This window comes from Carassius gibelio, chromosome B3 (assembly GCF_023724105.1).
Source record: "Carassius gibelio isolate Cgi1373 ecotype wild population from Czech Republic chromosome B3, carGib1.2-hapl.c, whole genome shotgun sequence".
In the NCBI taxonomy this organism is placed as follows: domain Eukaryota; kingdom Metazoa; phylum Chordata; class Actinopteri; order Cypriniformes; family Cyprinidae; genus Carassius; species Carassius gibelio.
In genome coordinates this window covers 27509823-27532645 of record NC_068398.1, presented here as the reverse complement: position 1 = coordinate 27532645, position 22823 = coordinate 27509823, and the positions used below count along the sequence as shown (strand labels likewise).

The 22823-nt window shown below is 38.3% G+C and overlaps 1 protein-coding gene across 2 annotated transcripts in view; it reads right to left on the bottom strand.

The window, feature by feature from the left end:
• Positions 1–2031: 2031 nt before the first annotated feature.
• The window catches only part of igf2bp1 (insulin-like growth factor 2 mRNA binding protein 1), a 31887-nt gene continuing 11095 nt past the window's right edge, over positions 2032–22823 (bottom strand). The window contains exons 3-15 of one of the 2 annotated variants that reach the window (XM_052552834.1): positions 10123–10171; positions 8982–9033; positions 8709–8772; positions 7775–8065; positions 7450–7584; positions 5883–6005; positions 5653–5788; positions 5433–5549; positions 5167–5283; positions 4247–4321; positions 4031–4162; positions 3014–3127; positions 2032–2432 (exon numbers count right to left, since the gene is read on the bottom strand). In XM_052552834.1, the coding sequence (XP_052408794.1) occupies positions 2277–2432; positions 3014–3127; positions 4031–4162; positions 4247–4321; positions 5167–5283; positions 5433–5549; positions 5653–5788; positions 5883–6005; positions 7450–7584; positions 7775–8065; positions 8709–8772; positions 8982–9033; positions 10123–10171 (1561 nt within the window). In that variant the 3' untranslated portion in view covers positions 2032–2276. Of the gene's footprint in view, positions 2433–3013; positions 3128–4030; positions 4163–4246; positions 4322–5166; positions 5284–5432; positions 5556–5652; positions 5789–5882; positions 6006–7449; positions 7585–7774; positions 8066–8708; positions 8773–8981; positions 9034–10122; positions 10172–22823 lie in introns of both variants that reach the window. The other variant, XM_052552833.1, reaches the window with a different exon arrangement.

Sequence of the window (22823 nt, the reverse complement as noted above, 5' to 3'; positions counted from 1 at the left end):
ACGGCTTCCGCTTTTCGAAGGTACATTTTATGTTCTCAGTCAGTTTAAAAAAAGAGTATGACCAAGGCCATAGAGTGTTTTTCTATGTTCCTGCCTTTTTAAAACACCCTAACCACTTCCCCAACAAAAAGATTGAACTCAATTAGAAAACACACTCGCGCACACTTGCACAAGACAATGGGGAAGGACGAGTTGAGAATGGTTCACATTCAGTGTCTTGGGGCTGAAGATCGTCGACATGCTGTTGTTGTTTTTTGAGCATGGCGAGTTAAGTCAAGCCCTTTCAAGTAAGTCATCCAATGATGTCAAAATCCATCAGCGCAGCATGATGAAGATCACACCACAGGTACAAAAACAACGGCACGAGTTAGAAATAAAAGCCATTTTTAGATTCTTCCAAACTTGTTCATTATGCACCAGATGGTATGATCCGTCCTACGTCCCATTGAAACATGATTTCAAGTGCGACTCTCCAAGGACCCCCAGGCTGGCCTAAAGGCTGCTAGAGAGACCACCTAAACAATTCTGAATTTTTCCTGGGGGTCCGTTCTGATCTCAGGTGAGGAAAAACCCCCTCAATTACACTCACGCATTCACTCACACCCAAAAATAAAAGGGAAAAAAATTAAAAATAAGAGTAAAATATTTCTTCCTTAAAAAAATAAAATATTCAAGACTATCAGCTTTTATATAAAAACACCAGCAAGCAAGCAAAAAAAAAAAGAAAAAAAAAGGAAAAAAGAATGAAAAGAAACAAGAAATTAGGAATACTGAGGTAACAATACCCTGAGGTAGGTTTTTTTTTCTTAATTTCATTTTATCTAATCTGTTCTAGGTTCAGTGAGAAAGGCAAACCTCATCGGCAAATGTCGAACAAAGTGGGCGAGAGAGAGCACAGAAACCTCTTGCGGTCACCTGTTCTTGACCTTTGACCTACAGGCAGACTTGTTCCCTGTCATTTCAAACCTGCCATTCAGGCTGACAGTCCTCACTTGATAAGTTCTCTGCATATTTTACAGCATATTTACTCTCAGGAAAACCACAGAACAATGCATCTGAAGGCCAGGTTTTATGATTGCTTTTTAAAAATCGGTGAATATGTAAATCACACATTCTTCAAAGAGAAAACATTTTAAAAAGATGCCAGGTCACGTTTTCTGAAATTGCGGTACGTTTTTTTTTTTTTTTTCATCATCTGCCTGCTCCACTGCAATGAGGGGCCAGGTTAACTCACATATCATATATATATAATATATATAAAATATGCCGTTTGGGTGTGAGCGGCGCTGCAGCGATCGGTCCTCGCCGGCGTGGTTTAGGACGGAGCTGATGGGTCTCCGCACATCAAAGCTGAGCCACTGCAATACAACTGCAGAGGTCACCTTTAGCCCACACGCTTACTGAACTCTCACCGCACGTCCCGCCGGACAAACGGCACACAGCCTAAAAGGGAAGCCTCTGAAAAACACCGCAACCCTCTTAACCCAGGTACGCGACTGGCGGCGGTTAAACGTGCAGCATCTCAACACAAAGTCATGAAGATTATATTTACAACCTCATTTTTTTTTTTCATCTCGTCACCCTCACAGTTTAGCGTGGGGGACTTCAAGAGCTGTGTTAACAACTTTAGCCCCTCCCCTCGTCTCTTATTGGCAGGGAGAAGTCACCTGATTGGTGACCCCGCCCCCCAAAAAATTGCTAAGGTTCCTCTGCTCTCTCTTTCCCATCTCTACCTCACTGCATTTCATTAATAATACCTCTGAATAAACATTTCTATACATATATCTCTATCTTTAAAAAAAAAACACAGTTTAAAATTTTGAAGTGACTGCTGATGGCTGAGGGTCCCGAGGAGCTCGAACACACTTTTGAGGGACCTTCAATACGCCCCATTCCTAATAAGCAGCTATGTAAAAAGCTCTCACCAGAGGGCGCTCCGCTCTGACGGACCTCCTCGCCATCCTCAGTCACTCCATCTGGCCTGGCATCTGGTCTCTGTTTTCTAGTTATCTCTCTTCAAAAAAAAAAAAAAAAAAAAAAATAAATAAAAAAAACTTTTTTTTTTTTTGTAATTCTTGTTCGTTTTCACTCAATTATCTTCCTCGCCCTCTCTCGGGCAGGTTTTTTTTTTTTTTTGTCTTTTCTTCTCTTTAATTCGCTCTCATTTCGCTGCTCATTTCTCCCTGTCTACCGCTGGGTCTGTGTGTCACTCTCTCTCTCTCTCAGTCAGTCCTCTCGTTTGTCTGTCCCTCTGACTGGCCAGCGGCCCCGGGCTCTCACTTCCTCCTGGGTTCTTGTGCCAGTCCCTGAGGGGTCCCCAGCTCAGACATGCCCTCCGGATGGGACACCTGTGGACCTCCTGTACCTCCTGTACCTCCTTTCTGCTGCTGCTTGACTTGTGTCAAAATGTCCCTGATCTTCCTCTGTGCCAACTAGAGAGAAGACAACAAACAGCATTTAAGTGAAAGTGAAGTGACGTGTGGCCGAGTATGGTGATCCATACTTGGAATCTGTGCTCTGCATTTAACCCATCCAAGTAGGTGCCTTGCTCAAGGGTCTCACCTCAGTCATGGTATTGAAGGTGAAGAGAGCACCTATCTAAGCCAGGTATATTTGTGACCCCGGACCACAAAACCAGTCATAAGTAGCAACAGCCAAAAATACATTGTATAGGTCAAAATTATTGATTTGTTTTTATTCCAAAAATCATTAGGATATTAAGTAAAGATCAAGTTCCATGAAGATATTGAGTACATTTCCTATCGTAAATATATCAAAACTTAATTTTTGATTAGTAATATGCATTGCCGAGAACTTCCTTTGGGCAACTTCAAAGGCGGTTTTCTGAATAATTAGATTTTTTTGCACCCTCAGATTCCAGATTTTTATGCAACATATTTATTCAGCTTTCAGATGATGTACAAGTCTCAGTTTCAAAAAATGGACTCTTATGACTGATTTTGCGGTCCAGGGTCACGTTTGTGCAGGGAATGCAGAAAGATTAGCGACTGACCTGACTTGCGTAGAAGTGGCCGATGATTTTGACGATGACCTGGTCGTGTTCATCGGGGGTCTGCTCTCGGGGAACCACTACTTCAGCAGCGGTGAGGTTCTGCAGTTCATTCACCTGTGAGGGGTCGTTTCAGCACACAGGATTATTCATATGAAAGGAAATTAAAGGAAATCAGCTTGATTTTATTAGAGTTTGACCACAACATATTAAGAGTTCTTTTTAAAGAAATTAAAATTCAGTTTTGGCAAAGATACATTTGTGACAGGGTGACAGAGTTTTTTATGTTTCAAGGCACTTTTCCATTCTACTCTATTGTAAGGATCTTTTATCAAATCCACAGGACTCTTAGTTTCACTCATTTTACCGACTACAAACTTTTGAGCAATATTAGCAGTAAACATCAACAGTAGTTTAACTAATACACTATTTTAGTTTCAGTTTTTTATAAGATTAGGCTTTTTTACATTCTCCGTTTTCAATTTAATCTTAGTTAATGTTTTAATACTGTAATTCTGTTGTGTGTGTTTTTTAATTCAAGGATTTTTTTTTTAAATGTCTCTTACTTTTTATTTATTAGTTTTAGCTTTAAACTTAACGAAAAAGAGAAATGTTGACATTACAACTAGCTCAAATCAAATTAATCTTAAAAAAAAAAAAAGATTTTATATTATTTCAGTTAACAGATATTTTACCTCAAGTACCATTTTTAATGGCTTTCATTTAATAATCACCCATATTAACATTTCACCGTAGATGACTAGAAAAGATAACTTCAATTAATCCATACTAAAATGAACTGAAATGTACTATTTGCTGCTTTAAATATTAGGGAGAAAAAAATTATATAATAAAATGTATATTATTCTATACATTGGGTTGACACCGTAATAAAACATTTGAAATCCATAAAAACCTTTCTCTGTGATCATCTCTTTTTAATTTTACTAGATAACGTCAGAGAAACTCTTTGTTGTCATTTATTATTTTTCAGTCATACGTTAATGATGTTCGACGAACCGTTTTCCCGCCCTTTCCGATGACCCTTCCTGCTGCTGCAGCTGCTACTTTGATGTGCGTCTCCAACTTCACTTCCTCTTTGGGGCCAAAGAAGTTCTCCTCCTTCAGCTTACCGTATATTCTGCCTTGAGCCTAAAACACACAGCGCTTCTTAAGTGACTTGGGTCCTCCTGACAGCAAATATTGTCCTGAAATGAATTAGCTAAATATGCAAACCTTGAACTGGGCCTCAGGTGGTCCTGTAACAATGACCATTCGCATTTTCGAGTCTGGAGCCTCTGCTGGTGCAATCTGAGGAAAGACGCATTTGAGAGCTGAAGTCATCGTGACATAGCCATGCACTCCAGGAAGAGAGAACATGAACCTCAATATTTTAAATGACATACGAACACAATATTTGATCTGAGATGACCTGTGTGATCATGTTAACAATAATGTCACCCAAAGATAAAATATTTATATCATGTACTCACCTTCACGTTGTCCTAAACCTGTAAGATTAACCTTTATCCATGGAATATATATATATATATATATATATATATATATATATATATATATATATATAAAAATTATTTTTTATTAATACTTGTATGCAGCATTGATCAAACTGATCAAAAGTGACAGTACAGACACTTATAATGTAAAAAAAAAAAATTCTTCAAAAAGCCTTGAAAAATATTAAACAATTAATACTTGAGGTATTTTTTAGCCTAATCTCTCACGCCTCACACACAATTATTATTCATCTTTCTTCCCCATAACCAGTATTGTCTGCTTTTTCATTACAAACAACCAATGATGGTGACTATCTGTTAGATTGGTTTTGTTTGTTGGGCAATTATATGCAAGATGTAAGATTTAAATATAACTGAAGAAAATCTAATAAATAAAGTCAACCAAAATTAGAATTAAATGATTTCTGAAGGAGCATGTGACTATAAAGAGTGTAAAATGATGCGGAAAATTCAGCTTTTTAATCCGTTTACAAATTGAAAACACTGCAACAGGTTTGGGGAAGAATTAAGCATGAGTAAACAAAAGAAGTCATTTTTAGGTGAAATATAATGCTTTTTTTTTTTTTTAAGCATTGTAAACCAAAGAGATTACCCACAATGCATTTTTATAAAGGCTACCTTAATAGAAGCTCCAGCAAAGCGGCTTAGCTGCTTGATATGCTGTCCTTTCTTGCCAATAAGGGCTCCTACGGCTTGGGCTGGGATGTACACGTGGACGGTCTCCTGTTCGGAGGCCTGTGGGGGGAGACACAAAAATGAAAAACCTCTTAGACCGCCACAAAAGAGAACTGCGTTAACCGACCATAACTGGCTAAAGATGCCACAGAGGCCTAGTTCATGTGACATCGGTATCTATGATTTTTTTTGGTCAAAATTGGTCATACCCCCATAGGGCCATAGGGGGGTCCAGGCATGGAGTTTCCGAGGGCAGGAGGAGGCATGGCAGAGGATGACGGGAAGAGGCCGATTGCTCCCAGGTTTAGTCCAGGGATCAGGTGAGTCTGTTGCTGGATGAAGGCGGAATAGATTTTCAGATTAGGATTCAAATTCATACCTATTAGCCAAATAAATCCCGACACATTTGTCTCTCAGACACGAACTCACATTCATGGCAGCAACGTCGTTGTCATACGCCTCCCGCACTTTCTTCATGATTTCCTGTTCTGCCAGGCAGCACGCTTCGATCGAGCCCTTCACTGTGATCGTCCTCTCTGGGTTATAAAGGGTCAGATCCTGCAGTCTGCATTCAGAGACATTGAGAAGCAAACCGTGTTAAGAACAGTCAGTAGAAGATTCAGCCACTGGTTGTGTGATTGTGTCCTTTCAGTGCTTACGGTGAAATTGTGATCTTGGTATCGGTGTCTTGTTCCACTTTCTTCAGGTTGCGTCCCTCTTTGCCAATCAAACGGCCAACAAAGTTGTTGTGAGCAAGAACCTTCAGAGGCACCTCATCGGCACTACCAGAAATGTACAGTATTTGTTAATACTGATCTGAGAACAGACATGGCCCAATAAATTAAATGCAATTACAACAGTAAATGGAATTGTCCGTTACAGTGACTGAGAAAAAAAAAACATTTAATTCAAGGGATACTCCACCCCAAAATGAATTTTTTGTCAGTAATCACTTACCCCCCATGTTGTTCCAAACCCATAAGAGTTTTGTTCTTCTTCGGAACACAATTTAAGATATTTTGGATGAAAGCTGGGAGGCTTGTGACTGTCCCATTGACTGCCAAGTATGTTACACTGTCAAGGTCCAGAAAAGTATGAAAGACTGCATCAGAAATAGTCCATCTGCCCTCAGTGGTTCAACCGTAACATTATGAAGCAACGAGAATACTTTTTTTAAAAGAAGAAAACAAAAATAAGAACTTTATTCAACAATTTGTCTCCTCAAGGTTGCGCTATTTTCTTTCAAATCAAACCATAAGTATACGTTAAAAAAAGTATCCTTGTGGCGCGGCTGACTCAGAAGAGCGTGCGCTGCTTGCGTTCAGCTCATAATCTCCAAAATGCTGCTACAGTGATGAGCAGAGAAACCGAGGAGACGAATTGTTGAATAAAGTCATTATTTTTGTTTCTTCGTGTACGAACAGTATTCTCGTCGCTTCATAACGTTACGGTTGAACCACTGAGGGCAGATGGACTATTCTGAAGATGCTTTTTATACTTTTCTGGACTTTGACAGTGTAATTTACTTAATAAACCTGACGTTTTTCATCCAAAATATTTTAAATTGTGCTTTTACAGTTCTGGAATGGCACAGGGGCGAGTGATTAATGACAACATTTTCATTTTGGGGTGGAGTATCCCTTTAAATTACAGTTTCTTTGAATGATTACAAAGGGGGTTAACATCTGAATATTTTCACACACACACACACACTAAACTGATTTCTTTCCTAGACTGTGATATCTTTAACTGAAATCTTGTGGTGGCGGTGCTTTACAATGAAGTGATTACAATCTTAATTCAAGTGATGAAGGATTTTGAAAGTCTGACAGTAATGAGTGTTGAGGGCTGCTGTAAGGTTAACACTGCCTGCTTCAATTTATAGTTTCAAAACGATTCACTGTTTTAAAACATTCATCAGAAATGTAGAAAAGTTATCAAATGAACTCGGTTACATTAATAAAGCAACTGAAATAGTTCAACTACTCATACCATTTTAAACAAGGTAACTTGTAATCTCCAAAGTAACCTTCCCAACACTGGTCAATTTCGATCATTAATGAATAAAGTACTAATTTATTAAATAAATTAATAAATAACTTGCCAAGCCCAAACTTTTGAACATATACAGAGGACATTATTACTTTATTACTTATGTATTATAAGAAAACTCAAATTTGTAATAAACGTAAAGGGGTGACTGTTCTGATGGTCGTCGACGCTCACGTTTTGGTGTCCTTGGCCTCCTGGATCATGATTTCCAGGATCATGCGGCAGGCAGCTGAACAGCCCTCTGGGGTAGAATGGATACTTATGGGCTTCTCAGCGGCACCTGCGTTCTCTTTACGATGCACATCAATCCTGAGAGAGGAGAGGAGAAGGGAAGAGAGGGCGGCATCGTAAAGGTTACGCAACGAACTGTGTATCAAATATACAAAGGTATGAGGAAAAGTCAAACAATCAGTCAAAAAACCTTCTCTTAAATTCTATTCGTTTCTGTTCCATTCCTCCACGTTTTCCATTAAATCACACTTAAGAGTCAATAACTCACTTGCTCTGAGTTTGTTTGGTGATGTTACGGATGGTGGCGCCCTCCTTGCCGATAATGGCCCCCACGTATTGCGTGGGCACCAGCAGCCTGAGAGGGATGTCAGGGTGCTGATGTTTGCTGGGGATCCCAGAGCCGGGCGACATCTGGCGGGACGTTCCTCGCGGACCGTATCCAGGACGTCGGCCGTTGTCTGGGCCTCGCTGGGAGTCGACATCAGAGTTTTCATCAGGGATGTATGACACACGCAGAGCGTGGTTCTCAAACTGGTAACCGTTCAGCTTCTGGATTGCTCTTTGAGACGAGAAGCATGAATGATATACATGAATGCCAGAGGGTTTAAAGTAACTTTCTTGGGTGAAAAAAAAAGTCACTGCGGTGTGGATGAATGCTGAATGATTCAATGTACAAAGATTAAATCATACAAATAGTTTGGCAGTTCAACAGAAGAGATTAGCTTGAATGGTTATTAAGCAACATTATGAATGAATCTGATGAAGAATCCAGGCTGACAGATCTCATAGTTAGCTAGCCTGAATAAAAGCTTGTAAAGCAGCTGAATCACCAGCAGGTGTCAGCCGCAAACAAGGAAAAACCCTAATGAGCGCATGCATGCTTTGTGGTGAAGGTTTCACATGTGGTATAGCAGAAAGACAAAGGATTTTAAAGCTGAAATGTGAACTTAGTATTTTGTTTAATACTTTATATTATTACAGGACGATATACACATGCACTCGTTTTTTGTGCATTTTCAAAACATTGAGAATCCAGTCTGAGGTGAGAATCAGTTTGTCCAAATAATGGAAGACAAGGGAAACTATCTGACAAAAGTCAGTATTTTTGCAATTAAATCTGGTGACACTTGTAAAAAAAAAAATTTAAAATAAAAGACACACTTCAGCTTCAAAATGAAGGTTTCAGGGCAAAGGTCGCTCACTGTCTAGCCTGTTCCCGCGTCCCATATGTGACGTTCACAACTGCAGTCTCACTGTCTGTATTCACTGTGGAAATAATAAGAACAGAGAAAGAAAGGGAGTTTAAATAACTGCAATTTTTTAATCTTTCAGATTTATTTTTATGCAACAAAGCGCACACAACTTTTCCAGGTGTTCAGCGTGCTTCTGATGTATCTTTAGAACATAAGTCATTCAAACGTGTGTGCTATTTTTATCAGTAATGCATCCTTCAAAACATAAAAGAAACTATTTACCTTGTTCACAGTTCTCAACCGTTCCATACTGGAGAAGCATAGCATCAAGAACCTACAATGGATAAAAGAGAATGAATGAAAGTGTGGGGGAAAAGATCCTGATTGCGGATTTACTTAAAACTGTAGGAACTAACAACAAATGCAACAGCTGACTGAATTGGTTTCACACAAGACTCATGAGTGTACACTTCATTAAACGTAGTTACCCAGGATGCTCTCTTAAAAAAAAAAAAAAAAAGTTTCAGTACATTTCTTTTTATTCTGTATTACAGAAACATCCTAACTCAGAATCCTATCCGTTTAAGTAACCAAGCTAATATCACTTAGGAACTTAGAACTTCCAAATTTGATCAATATTCCAAAACCTAATTCAATATTATGTATTCTATATTATAGTGTACTCTGTCTATGATAATAGACTTAGTTTCTCCATACCAAAACTTCACATCTGTCAAACTGAACTAGGCTTCACCCATTAAAACCTGGTTGGCGTCTGATTGGTTTCGCCTCCTAGTGGTTGACGTTGGGGCTTGTGGCTGGCAGAAGTGGGGCCTGTGCCAAGAGAGACCCCGCCCCGCAAGAACAACTGTCAGCCAGTACAAAAACCATTGGAGAAAACACACTCTGAGCCACACCCATGCGCACCCATGCACACACACAGATGGTTTCTTTTTGCAAGAAGTTAAAGAACTTAAATACCTAATAATTAATTTGTCATTTATACTTAATTTTTTTTTTTTTTAAAGATATTAAATTTCTCATCTTCCAGCTAAATTTGCAAAGAGATCTTTTACATGTAGCTTCATTTTCTAAAAGAAGAGCAAAATAAGTGTCTCGGTGGGACTATTAAAACATGTAGTTTTGTTTTTCGTTGCGATTATCTGTTTGTTCCGACTAATGCAAAATTATTCCAGTTCTCTCTGGTGATGTATAAACATTTATATCCGGGATGTTTTTTTTTTTTTACATCAAACCTAAAATAACATCTGAATCTATGAATGGATAACACAATCATTTATTCTTGGATTATGCTTTAATCGGTCTAAACTACATCCTTAAGAGACACCCATGCTGGTGTCGATGGAGATGAACTGAAGAAGTCTTCCTGTCAGAACAGACACGGACACTAATCCAGACTCACCTCCCACTGCAGCTGTGGTGGAATGTTTCGGATCTGGAGTTTTCTGGTCCTGCAGAGGGAGAACAGAAAGACAGAAATGGGGTTTAGAGGAGGCTCCCTCACCAGTCTTGCTTCATGAAACAAGAGCCATCAATATATCCAACCCAAAACTAATGAGAGCAGCGGTTCCAGCCGCAGACATCTTCAAGAAAAACTGCTGTCAAGTTTACACCCACAATCACATAAAAACTAATTACACTAATGCCATCCAACATCATCCAAACGCTGATTTACGCTGACAGCTAGTGTTCAGAAAGGTCCTGGTCTTGTCCATCTCTAAATGATGTGGAAAGGTGAAAGTCAAAGTCAGAACAAGGATAAATCCACCAGAACGCTAACTTTCATCATAAACGGTACTTCATTTTAGCTCTGATATTAAAACTTTCATTCTTTTACATGCCATAAGAGTGACACCTTGTAAAAAACACTTTATTTTAAGTCAACTCTCAATTACTGCTTAATAAAGGAGTTGTGAAGTTCAGGTATTGGGTAGAATTAAGGATGTAGAGTATGGTCCTACAGAATATTATAAGTATTAATAAACAGCCAATATGCATGTTAATAAGCAACTAGTTAATCGCGAGAATTGATCCCTACACTAAAGTGCTTTACTATACTAAAGTTTATTTAATAAATTAAATTAATTGAAACTGAGGAATTAAATTAGTTGTTTAAAAAAAAAAGAGTGGTATTCAAGTCATTGTATTTAACATTCATGATCTATGTTTAATGAAAACAAAAAAGACTGATAAAATATACACCTTGAACTTTAGATAAAAGTATAAATGTAAACAAATATAAATGTAAAATTTAGTCCTGAACTTTGACCAGCTATACACGTAAACCATTACAAGAATGTGTTGACTGCAGAATCATTCTGATAATTCTAGAACGACATGATTTATGCTCATAAATTTTATTTCAAAATCGAGGGCAGGACCTGTGAGGTTGGAGAAAATCTCTCAAAATGATCTGGAAGGAGGTATTATTTATAGGTATAGATTAAACGTGGTGAAGATGCTCGGGCAAAGAAGCGAGGCGGAATGGGCAGAAGAGAAAGAGAGCGAGAGAAGAGACTGAATGGGTATATTATTGAAACTGAACACTGATGTAGTTCAATGCCAGCTGCCCCGGAAGCATCCAAACTCTCGGCCCGAGAAAGAGAGAGAGAGAAAGAAAGACATGCAATAACTACAGCAATGCAAGGCTCAGGGGGAAGGGAAAATGAGTGAATCAACTGTAAAGTCTGATAGAAGACTGCAGCATGGCATTGCCAATGACACAGTTATAAGGAGACCGGATAACCTTCACAAAGCCGGAGCACTCTGGGACCTCTAGAGGGCGCAGCAGCAAACTTCTGAAGCAATGCATGTTTTATAATCAAGGAGGGAAATGGGTGCCAGGGGTCATGTGGGAGGGGCAACCCTTTTCTGGTAACTGAGAGCAGAAACCCTAAAGACCTCTGAACTCCGGAAGGTTGACGCCCACCGATTGACAAGCAGAGAAAATGGCGCCGTTTGCCCGCTTTCAAGCTCCCTTCATGCAAATGGCGGGCAAAACAGCCAATCAGGGAACAAAGAATCCTGCAAGGGTGTTTCACGCCACAAAGATCAGCATTGTGAGCGTGCCTAAGCCAAATGAAACCAATTGAAATCATGCCTCGCCCAATTTTGAAAATGGCCATGCAGATTCAAAGGCCTTGAAGCACTTATTAGACTATGTACTTTCTTTTTTAAGTTGGCTTCCAAGATTATGCACAAATCAGGAGAAATGCAACACGACTTGAGTTGAGTTTGAAGCACCAAAAGGTTCAACAAAAGGCAAAGGCCACACAAACACAGTGGGTGAGACCACCAATCTGTTGGCTCTCCCGCTGATCAATCACCTTGCCCCCAAACCCATCCCCCAAGCTGACGCTTCCACATCCCACCCCCACTACTACAAAAACATGCCTCTTGTTTGGCACCTTTGAACCCGTTTAAACCCATCATGTCACATCCCACCAAGTCTCCGACCACTTTGATTGGTCAACGCCGTGGAAATCACGTCCAGATGAAAGAGGTGACCTTTTGGTCTCTTTTTACGTTGTTTGGAGCGGAAAACATGCTTCAGCTTCGCGTTACTCAATTTACCTGTAGTGCAGCAGGCCTTACGTCCAGCCGTGGAGCAGTGGATGATGGGACACCAAGCACAAAACCAAATCTGTTAACACCCTCACATTCCCCTGAAAGAGTTGCATGGGATTTCACTGTATTTTATGGCGTGGCAAATAAAGTCTATGTTTAGATTTGGCTAGATTTTGCTGAAACATAGAAAATTCAATCACACAGCACTAAAAGACAATAAAAATGCTAATAAAAAGACCAAATAAGAAGAACATAAAAGAGTGAAAGAAACAAAGAAGAAGAGCGATTAACCCCTATAAGGGTCAGAGGTGAGGACTCTATAGGCCGGCGAATAGTATTAGGGGGAGGGTGTGTGTCTGTGGTATTGTCCAACAGCAGCGGTGAGTTATTGAGGTCTGCTCTTATCTTAATCTAGTGAACGTGAAAAAAAAAAGTATAATAATAATAATAATAATTAAAAAATAAAAAAGGTTGAGATATGATTATATAACCTAAGATAAGATTTATCAGAGGCTATAGCATGAGTTTGCAATGTGCTTTTGATTATTATAATAAAATCATAATAATAATTCTTAAATCTCACTCTTTAGTAAAGAGAGCAGTAAAGAGAATCATACTAGGACAATAACCCCTGCTTTGCACACACAGCATCACATGAGCCCAACAACAAAAAAAACCCTTGAAGGGAAAGAGCTATATGTCTTGACACAGTTAAGCACATTCAGTTCCTCCACACACCACTCAGACATGCTTAAACACAAACACATTTACACTGCTATCTAAATGAGGGCACATAGCAAACTACCAATCAAAAGTTTTGGGTACTTTTATTTATTAAGAATGCATTAAATCCCAGTTTCCACAGAAGAGCATAAATGTTAACAAAACTGATAAAAGTGAAAAATGTTTCTTGAACAGCAAATCAGCATAATAGAACGATTTCTTAAGGATCATGCACGGTAAAAAAAAAAAAAAGTGGTGTCCTTTTAGGTCAAATACTGTAAAAACACAACGGGAGAAAACTGGTCATATGTTATAATACATGCTACATAATCTGTAAAACATCTAGTAATTGGACATTTCATGTTTTTTTACAGTAAAATATTGATAAATGTACAGTTATAAGTTAAAAAACAAATCGAATTATAATTTTCAGTGGAAAAAACTAAGCTGATATAGCTTTTATTTTATTTTTGTTTTATGTTACAACATCTGCTGTTTAAGAAATGTTTATTGCATTATTTCGGTGTCATGTGTGCTACCATAACAGTGTTTTGTGTTTGTGTGAATGACTGCACCTTCTGTATCATTCTTCATGCAGCTTCCTCTTTTACCACCTGTATTTAATATGATAATTTTCAGTGTATGTTAAAGTTAAAAAACAGATTTTAATAGAAGTAAGCCTTATTGGATTTATTGGTTTAAATGGCAGTTTTCAAGTTTGTAAATTCCATTTTTATACTGTAAAATGTACTGTTTGCTCTATAAATACGTTAACATCTTTAATAGTATATTTTACAGAATTGTTCTGGCAGCCACAGCTGTGTGAGACACTGAAGGCCAGCTCTGCTTTCAGAGGAATAACATTTTAAAATCTCTGCAAACAGGAAAGTTATTTTAAATTGTAATAATCTTTCACAATATTACCTTTTTACTGTATTTTTTACAAATTAAATTAAATTGGTAAGCATACAAGACTTTTTCCCACACTTTTAAATAATCCTGAATGTATGTGTAGCAGACTTTATTTGAACATGGTATTGTTTTAATAAACATTTCTGCTGTACAGAATGGTTATATATATATATATATATATATATGCACAAATACATAATTTCAATTTAAGACAATTATTCTGATAACTATACTTATAAATTAAAATGAGTAATGTTTCCTTTTTATAGCACACAATATCACACATGGGCCAGTCTCAGCTGGCTTGGAGGAATCAGCAGTTCTCTCTTAATCAGACATATTTCATATCTTATATTTCACAAACACTCTCTGGCATAAACACTGGCATATCAAAGAACACAAACTTCACTTAAGGATGTTGCCTATTGATTATCTTACATGCAAGTTTGCCATAAAACAAGAAAATGATTCATTATTAAGTGTGAATTAAAATGAAAGTACAACAGAATTTACAATGGCATCTAAAACGTCTTTAAAAGCTAAAATGCTACTCCAATGCTCAAACACACACTCACAATCTTAGCATTCAAACAAACAAGCCCCCAGTGCAGGGAACGAATGTGTTACACTGCCATTAAACACACACACACACACACCGTCAGCACTACACAGGTGCAAGCCGACGTAACCTCCACCAAACCACGTATGATGAGCGTCGGCCTGTCAGGAGACAAGAAAAGACACAAATCTGGAAGACAAATGCGTGTTGTTGAGGATAATAAAGGTGCTTCCCAAAACATCGCTCTCCATTTAGTCTCAATGGATACTCTGTATTAAAAAAGATACCATACCTTAAAAGCCTTAGACACTGGGAATTATTTCCTGTCAACTGTGAATGTGATTTTTTTTTTTTTTTAATTTTATGAAGTAACACTTGTTGGAGAAAGGAGCTGGGAGGAAAAAAATAAATGAAGAAATCATTGACTGTAAATACAGGGAGCTACAATAGTATGAACAATAGTGGAGATCAAATCTAAAGGTTAATGTGATTTGTAGTTTACATTAGCGTACATTTAGGGCAACGTCAAAGGGCAAGAACCAAGTCCTAAGTGGCATTTAATTATGGGACTTAGAACGACAAAATGTAGTGATCGAACACTAATTAACCATTCAAGTCTCACCGTGCGAGAGGTCCAAAAGGAAACCCAGTACACAGGAAGCCAAAAATCACCACTTAGAAGTCACAGCCCTCATCGAGCAACTTCCTGTCTCGCTGTGAGCCATTGCCACCTCAGCCAATCAGAGGTGAAGTTGATTTAAAAACGGGGGAAGGGCAGAAAAGCAGAAAGAGAGAGGAAGAAGAGAAAAAATATGCCAGCAAGAAAAGAGCATTGCATCTTTAACCCCTCCTCCATGACTTATACATTCACTCACTTAACACACACACTTTCATTGCTTAAATTGAAGTTTTTGCACCAATATTTTTGGAGCTACACAATGAGTGTAGGTTAAGATAAACACAAGGTACATTGTTGACCAACAAATCAAACTAACTTTCCTCTTAATTTATTCATTTCCACATATTCAAATAGAAAAATACTGGCTTGCATAGCAATTTAACTGCATTTGGGCATTAGAGGGATCTGAAATTAAATTGCATCCCAGATACTTTCTGAAACATTTAGGAAATTCACGCACGCGTTACTTATCATGCATTCACTCATGGAGATAATGGGGTCAGTTCAACCAGTTCTGCTATTTGGAGAATTTATTTTCAAAATTTCTCCAAAAAGAATTGTATTAAATGGACCAAAGACATTAAGATGTCTGCATTAAAAGGAATTTACAAAAGTGATTTTATGTCCTGAAATGTAAGTAAAGTGTCTACATTTAAGGTTTCAAATACGTTTTTGGAGAATAAAATGTCAAAATTTGGTTGAAATAAAGATACATTGTCATTCAATGTAACACTATATTTATGTAAAAATACAAACATGTGTTTATTCTGACCTGTACATATTAAAATATATAAAGGAATAAGTGAGAACATTAAATTTGATTGTGTTTAAAATTAGTAAAAAAAAAAAAAAAACAATCTTACTATTATGGGCAAAACCTATTATGGTGGCAAATTAAAAAAATGTAAAATTAAAACGAATTAGTATATAGGGTGAAAGTAATTAATCTTTTAATATGTCAGAAATAGAATTTTGTTGTATATATGCATGACAAGATTGTTACACTGAATGACATTTTAGTGAGCGCCTTCTGTAAATCAAATGTATGATATTTATTATTTGCTCAGAAAAAACAAAAACAAAAATGGAATTAAATTAAGCAGATTTTTTATTTATTTATTTTTTATTTTTATGGGGACAACATCAATTTAAATCAGTCTCCAGAAGTAATATTCCATAAAAATTATTGTTTTTAACACTTTTTAATCATTGAGCCTAAAAATAAAAGCAAAAATCTAAGACACTGGTGAAACCTACAATTTGGGCTAAAAAGACTTTTGGTTTGAATACTAATAAAAAAATAAAAAAATAAAAATAAGCTGTGATTTACTAAAGATGAAAATGAATAAATAGGCTAAACCACATTTTTGAATCAAATGTTTTAACCATTTTTTTTTTTAAAAGTTACTTAAAAATGTTTTAAATAATCTTTATATATTTCAAATACAAATGCAAGATTAATAAATTAGATAATATATACAAAAACATACTCTTTCTTTAATAAAAATCAATTAGAAAAAAGAAAAGAAAAGCAGACTGGGATTTATAGCTCTGCAGAAATAACATAAAAAAGTGAGATACATACTTCTTTTTCATCTACTTTTTTGAAAAGCCATTCATGAGCAAATCATTTTTAACTCTATATAATTATTGTATTAATTCGCATCTAGAAATCAAAATCTAATCAGTCTCCAGAAGTAATATTCCATACCACTGAAATCAATCATAAAACTGCACGTATAAAGGTATACACAACCCAAACCGAGATGATATGAAGCTAAAGCACCTTTTTAACCTGACGCACTGTGACAGAGGAAGTAAACTGCTAGAGGAGCTTCGTACACAGCAAGGCCTCTGCAGCTAATGCTGAAAATGGCGGGTAAGTGTGGGAGGGGAAGGGGCGGATCCTAACGTCCACGCACCACCCTTTCCCGCTCTTTGCGTAACAGCGAGTCCACGGTGGGACGTAGTAAGCTGCTTAAGGTCTAGATGGATGTGAGGTTCCTCAAGTCAATGAAAACATCCTGGCAACTAAGCTAAGGAGCTCAGCTTGGTGGCCGTGTAGAAAGCAATGGGTGCCGTCGGAGATACCCTCTCAGCCGGGGGAACAGACGCGGTGGTTCCAGGCGCTGAATGGAGCAGCAAGGGTTAAACCATAAATCAAAGTGGTGTAGAGAGTAGCACCGATGGTGAGACAACTTCACCAGAAATAACAGACGTCCCATCCCCCCTTTTTCCTGCTTCTTCTTACCGTTTCTCGCTCCCTCTTTCTTCACTCCTCCCTGTGGAGCTATCTGCTCTGCATTACCTGATAGGCCTTCCCTCCCCCTCGCCGCTACGCTTTTTTTCCCCTTGCCCTATTCCTCTGAGAGGTGAAAGGTCACTTCCCAAGCTTAGCAATCAACACATGCTGATGCAACCCATAACATAGCAGAAGAAGAGAGTGAGGGGTAATATACTGCTTACTGCCGGCCCCAGCAAGACAGTCGTATAACAATGAAAACAATAAAAATAAATCTGCCGCCTCTAAAAAGTGCCTCTTGGCATTGAGCGCTTGTGCTGGCCAATAGCATGGCAGGAGTGGACACTGTCTGAAAACTGGGACTTAGGAGCTTACGGTTTTTGTATTTTCACTTGAATTTTTTTAAGTTGTGAATTAATTAACGGCTTTAAAACTCTTTAAAATGTTCAGAATATGAATCCTGTCAATGCAGGAACTTCAGTGAGCAACTGCTGGAAAACGTGCAATGATGCATTCAACAAAAGCATCAGTATAAACAGATAAATTCATAAATATTATTTATAATTAGGCATACACACACACACACACACACGACCCTGGACCACAAAACCAGTCATAATGATAATTTTTTTGAAATGTGGTAAGTTACATCATGCTCGGAGACAAACTGTAGCTTCTCATAGGCTGCTACAGAGCAGTGACAGTAAATTTTTTATGCTATTGGCAAGCAGAAAATCTGAGTTAATATTTCATAGTTCATGCATAAGTGACTAGTGACTGAAAGTGTCTCTCTAAAACGGATTTGACAAACAAAGATTTGAGGAGCAAGGTCAGACCTTCACAGAAACAGATCTAAACTGTTGCAAGGATGGAAGACAGATGTTCATTTTTTTTTGTTATCATTAGATATACTTAAATAAATCTTAATTATATGAATATTATTAAACCAATGAACTCCAAAAGATGGATAAAGGGAGAAAGACAACAAAAAAGAACCTCTTTTTATTATTACAAGCTACACCACAACGTTATGTCATTCTCCACATAAAGCAACTTCACACACAGATTAAAAAAAAAGAAAGAGAGGGAGAGAGAGAGAGAGAGAGAGAGAGAGAGAGAGAGATGGTTTTGTGATTTAGTCTGAAGTTTAAGCTTCTCTAATGAATTCATACAGAAGACTCACCGTTTATGGGACATGTTTTACAAAGTGTCTATAGGAGCGTTTTTATTTTTTTTGCCTAAACTGTTTTCGCACTGAGAAGCAGAAAACAGCAATAAAAAAATGATGTTTTAATTAGGAAAAGTATTCCCTCACCGTCAAAAAAACACAGGAATGCTAGTTGAAAACTATTAAAATCTGCTAAAAATAAATGATTTACAAGACTAACAATCTGCACATTGTCTGTCTATCAGTGATCTTGGTATACCAAACTGTCTAGCAATGACTTTTTAAACGTATACACCCCAAGTTTAGAAACATCAGGCAAGTAAACCACTGAAAGAAAATTCCAAGCTATACCTGAAAACGTTTTTAGACTTCAGAACGGAACAGTTTTTTGACTTGCATGGGCCCAGCAGCACAGGGGAAGCACTCTGCCTTTGACTGCACATTTTTAAGCACGTCAAAGTGTGCAGGGAGCGACATGCTCAACTGAGGAATGCAAACGGCCTCTGAAACGGCAGCCGGTGGGGGTGAAGCCAAGAGAACCTGAGGTCCTTTCCTGCGCATTATCATGTGAAACACCCCTCCCTCTCATCCGTCATCTTCTCTTTCTCCCTTGGCCATTTGATTGAGACCGAGAGCCATGGGGAACGGAGAGAGAGGGATCTCATCTTATCGACAAAGAGGTTTGTCTGCAAGTAGTTCTCAACCTTGCATCTCAACCTTTGACCCCAATGTGGATGGGGAACGCTTTGGTCAGGACTTTAAAAAGAGGCAGGGCAGGAGACCGGGGTTACCAGCAAACAATTGAACTTTTCAAAGAGGCCGCATATTATGCTGAGGTATGGCGGCTCTGTTGAAATGGGGGAAGGGATTGCAGGACATAAATGTTAAATATCTCTAAAATTAAATTTGTGGTGCACTGTTAAAAAAAAATTACTTAGCATGTTGAAAGAGGCTTGCTGAAAAAGGGGCGTTGTCTAAATCATAATTCATCATCAATAACAGAAGGTATTGTCTAAATATTTTGTTAGCTGCACACACTGAAAATTGTAGCAACTGATCTCTTCTCCGCATGTAGCCTACGATATCCACGCAAACATGTGCGTCGTCTACCTACAGGCCACACAGAGAACAGGGCTCGAGCACAAGTGCGTTTGCGTCTTTCTAAAAACTCCTTTATGTTTAGGCATTTCCCTCTGGGGTTGGGTTGGTTTGGTCGGTGGTATGTGGGAAACAACTGTAGAGAGTAACAACTCCGGGATCCATTTAGTTTACAAAGGCGAACTGCCCTTAGTTTGGGTCAAAGTTCACGCTTCGCTCTGCTGTGCCCTACTCCGCGTGGAGAAGATGAGAGCGCTCGTGCGCCTCCATTTTGTGACTCAGGAGCAGAGCACGGACAGACAGCATGACTGACTGACTACAAACTGACTGAAGAGACGTAAAGTGAGCTCAAAATGAGCAAATACTTTGCATTATGATTAACTCACCGCTAAGTTGCTTTACGAAGAACAAATCACACGATTTAAGAATAAATTAGGAGCACTGACGCTTAAGTAACCGATCGAGGCATAATATGACCAAGCATCATAAATAATTTGTCCCGAGGGCTTTTGTAAGCCAATCAAGTTTGTATGCTCCTCAACTATATAAATGAGAGTGTAGGATATTAAATAATGTTTTAACTTGTAAGTTTTGAATAAATCTGTATACAAATATTCCTCCCTCCTTCCGTCTCATGTTCGCCATTTCATGAAAGCCAAGTGTTCAGGAAGAGATGAAATGAAGGTTGCACTTCAAAACATACTTGTTCAGCTGCAAAAGTCACCAAATCACCTTTGAGCTGCTTTTGGAAGAAAAAAATACATATAGACACACGCACACATGCTCATGATTTAATCAGATCAATCAGATTTGTTTTATGTTTCTGTCTCACGCAGTTTCATTCGGCAGTGGAGGAAAAAATACACTTACAGCGGTTTAGTCTAATTGCTCATATTTAGTTTACATTTTAAAAGTAGTAAAAACCTCAAATAAACTGTTTTTTTTTTAAATTAAGTTTGCAATTATAATGCTGACAAATAAGACTGTCAAAAGACAGTTAAACAGCTTTATTTGATATCCAGTTACGCATTTTGCATGATAAGCGCGTTAAAAAAAGTAAAAGATCATACCCAATTTAATAATTAGCTTCATCAGAGGATTTAAATAATAAAATTAAAATATATGCATACAAAAAAGAAAAGAAGCAAAGACACAAAAAAAAATAACAAAAATAACCTTATCTGTAAAAGTTACCAAATTAGTTAGGCTATTTAAATTTAGCTACAGTCAGTGAATCATGAAGCACGCGATAAATATGGGCACTAAAATGCACATTGTCTTTCCACCAGTTATTTAGGATGCGTCTTTTGTTGTGTGGTTATGGTTTATTCTACTTTCTCATTTACCCAACGCGCACCCGTAGGCCTACGTGAGGATGTTTACGAGAAGCAGACTCGTGAAATTTGGTTCTCTCATATCATAACAAACACATCCGGAAATTCTTGTTCGGAGTGAGTAACACAGGCCTGGATACATCTCGAGCATGTGGACCAGCGTACGTTCAGCCATCTTCCGCTGACAACGCCCAATTAACACAACGAGGCCCGGTCACGTGAGCAGGCGCAGAATGTGCTAGAAAACCATAGGTAACATCCAGGAGCAGAACAAGCCTCCATGTCAGCACAGAGAGCAATGTGGCGTGTTGTAACGCTGCTATTGCAAAATGCGTAAAACAGAGAACATGCGTGTGAGAATTGCGTTAGTACATGTGACCTTACAGCAAAATAAAAAATAAATAATTAATAGGCTAGATGTTTATTTGATGGGTTCAAACTCTAATATCATCATCCCCTTTTTAAAATGCATTATAATGTATTGCTGTTGCACTATCATTGCACTGTATAGTGTCTGCTGTAATGTAGGAATCAACGTGCATAATAATTACATTACAGCTACGAGTTCATCCAGCAATAAAGTACTGTATTGCGCATTAAACTCCATTTACCAGCGCCTTCATCTGAGCCTCATCGAACTAATGTGAGGATGTGAAGATTTGCCTGTAGATGACTGACTGCCTGCAGTGCAGCAGGCGCAAGCGCGCGCGCTTCTCTCGAGCACACTCCCCTTTACGCACGCCGCGCTGTGGCTTCAGCTTCTCGCAGCAGTGAGGGGGAGACCTGCCTTCATTCATAAAGTCACCGAGAGTACTACAGCGCCGTGGAAGAGGCGGTGCGCGCCGTCACTGTCCCGCCCACCGCCGAGGAGCGGAGGGGGTTGGTGGAGAAGAGGAGGTCTGCACGCTGACGAGGAAACAGGGGGTGTGGAGCGGAACAGAAACCGTCTCGTACAGAACCGAGCATCCAGGCTATATGTGGCACAATACAGTGCACCTGACTCAGCACGGGTTAATAACGATTCGGTCACGATTCGCAGCGCCCCCGGTGCGGTCCTCTTGAAGAGCACGGCTTGTAGCCCACGGATTTCCCGCGTTCTGCCGTAAAGATCAGCAAATGAATAGTTTCCATCATGTTCTGGTAATAAAGCGCGCAATAAAAGCCCGGGAATAATTTCAAATAAATTATTTCGTTCCATTCGGAACTGATCATGAATATTATTAGCTCATCTACGGCTGTAAATAATTGATTCTTTCATACTCAAAGCAGCTCATCTAGTTAGAGTTGCAATTATTATCATAAGATCATAAGCCAGATTTTAAGCACAGTGACTCGTTGGAGAAGCCAAGTCTACCGGTCTGCAAATGTGAATGAACATGCCAGGGAAAAGTCTGATATTATCTTGTGCATACATTTGATATATATTTCGCAAGGCTAGCTCATTTTCGACCCGCATAAAGCATATTTTACATAGTTTTTCTCAAATAAATAATCATCTGTTTCGTAAAGGATAGTTTAAAGTCAAATGAGCACCAATGTGTGTTGTCACATTTCAAGTAGTTTGCCTTTTGAGACAATAAAAACATTTTCCACTTTCCATCTTAAAAAAACTGAAGAAATCAATAACTATCAATTACTATGCACCTAGATGGCTACTGTTTGCAAATTTAAAGTAGTTAACTTGATTCAAATTCTCAAGCTTTTTGAACAATAATAATAAAAGCAAACTATATTCTCACATTAAGACAAACTGTGTTTCTTTTAAGGCAGTTATACGATTATTAAAATCAATAATTGTCATTTGTTCCATGACTTTTTTCC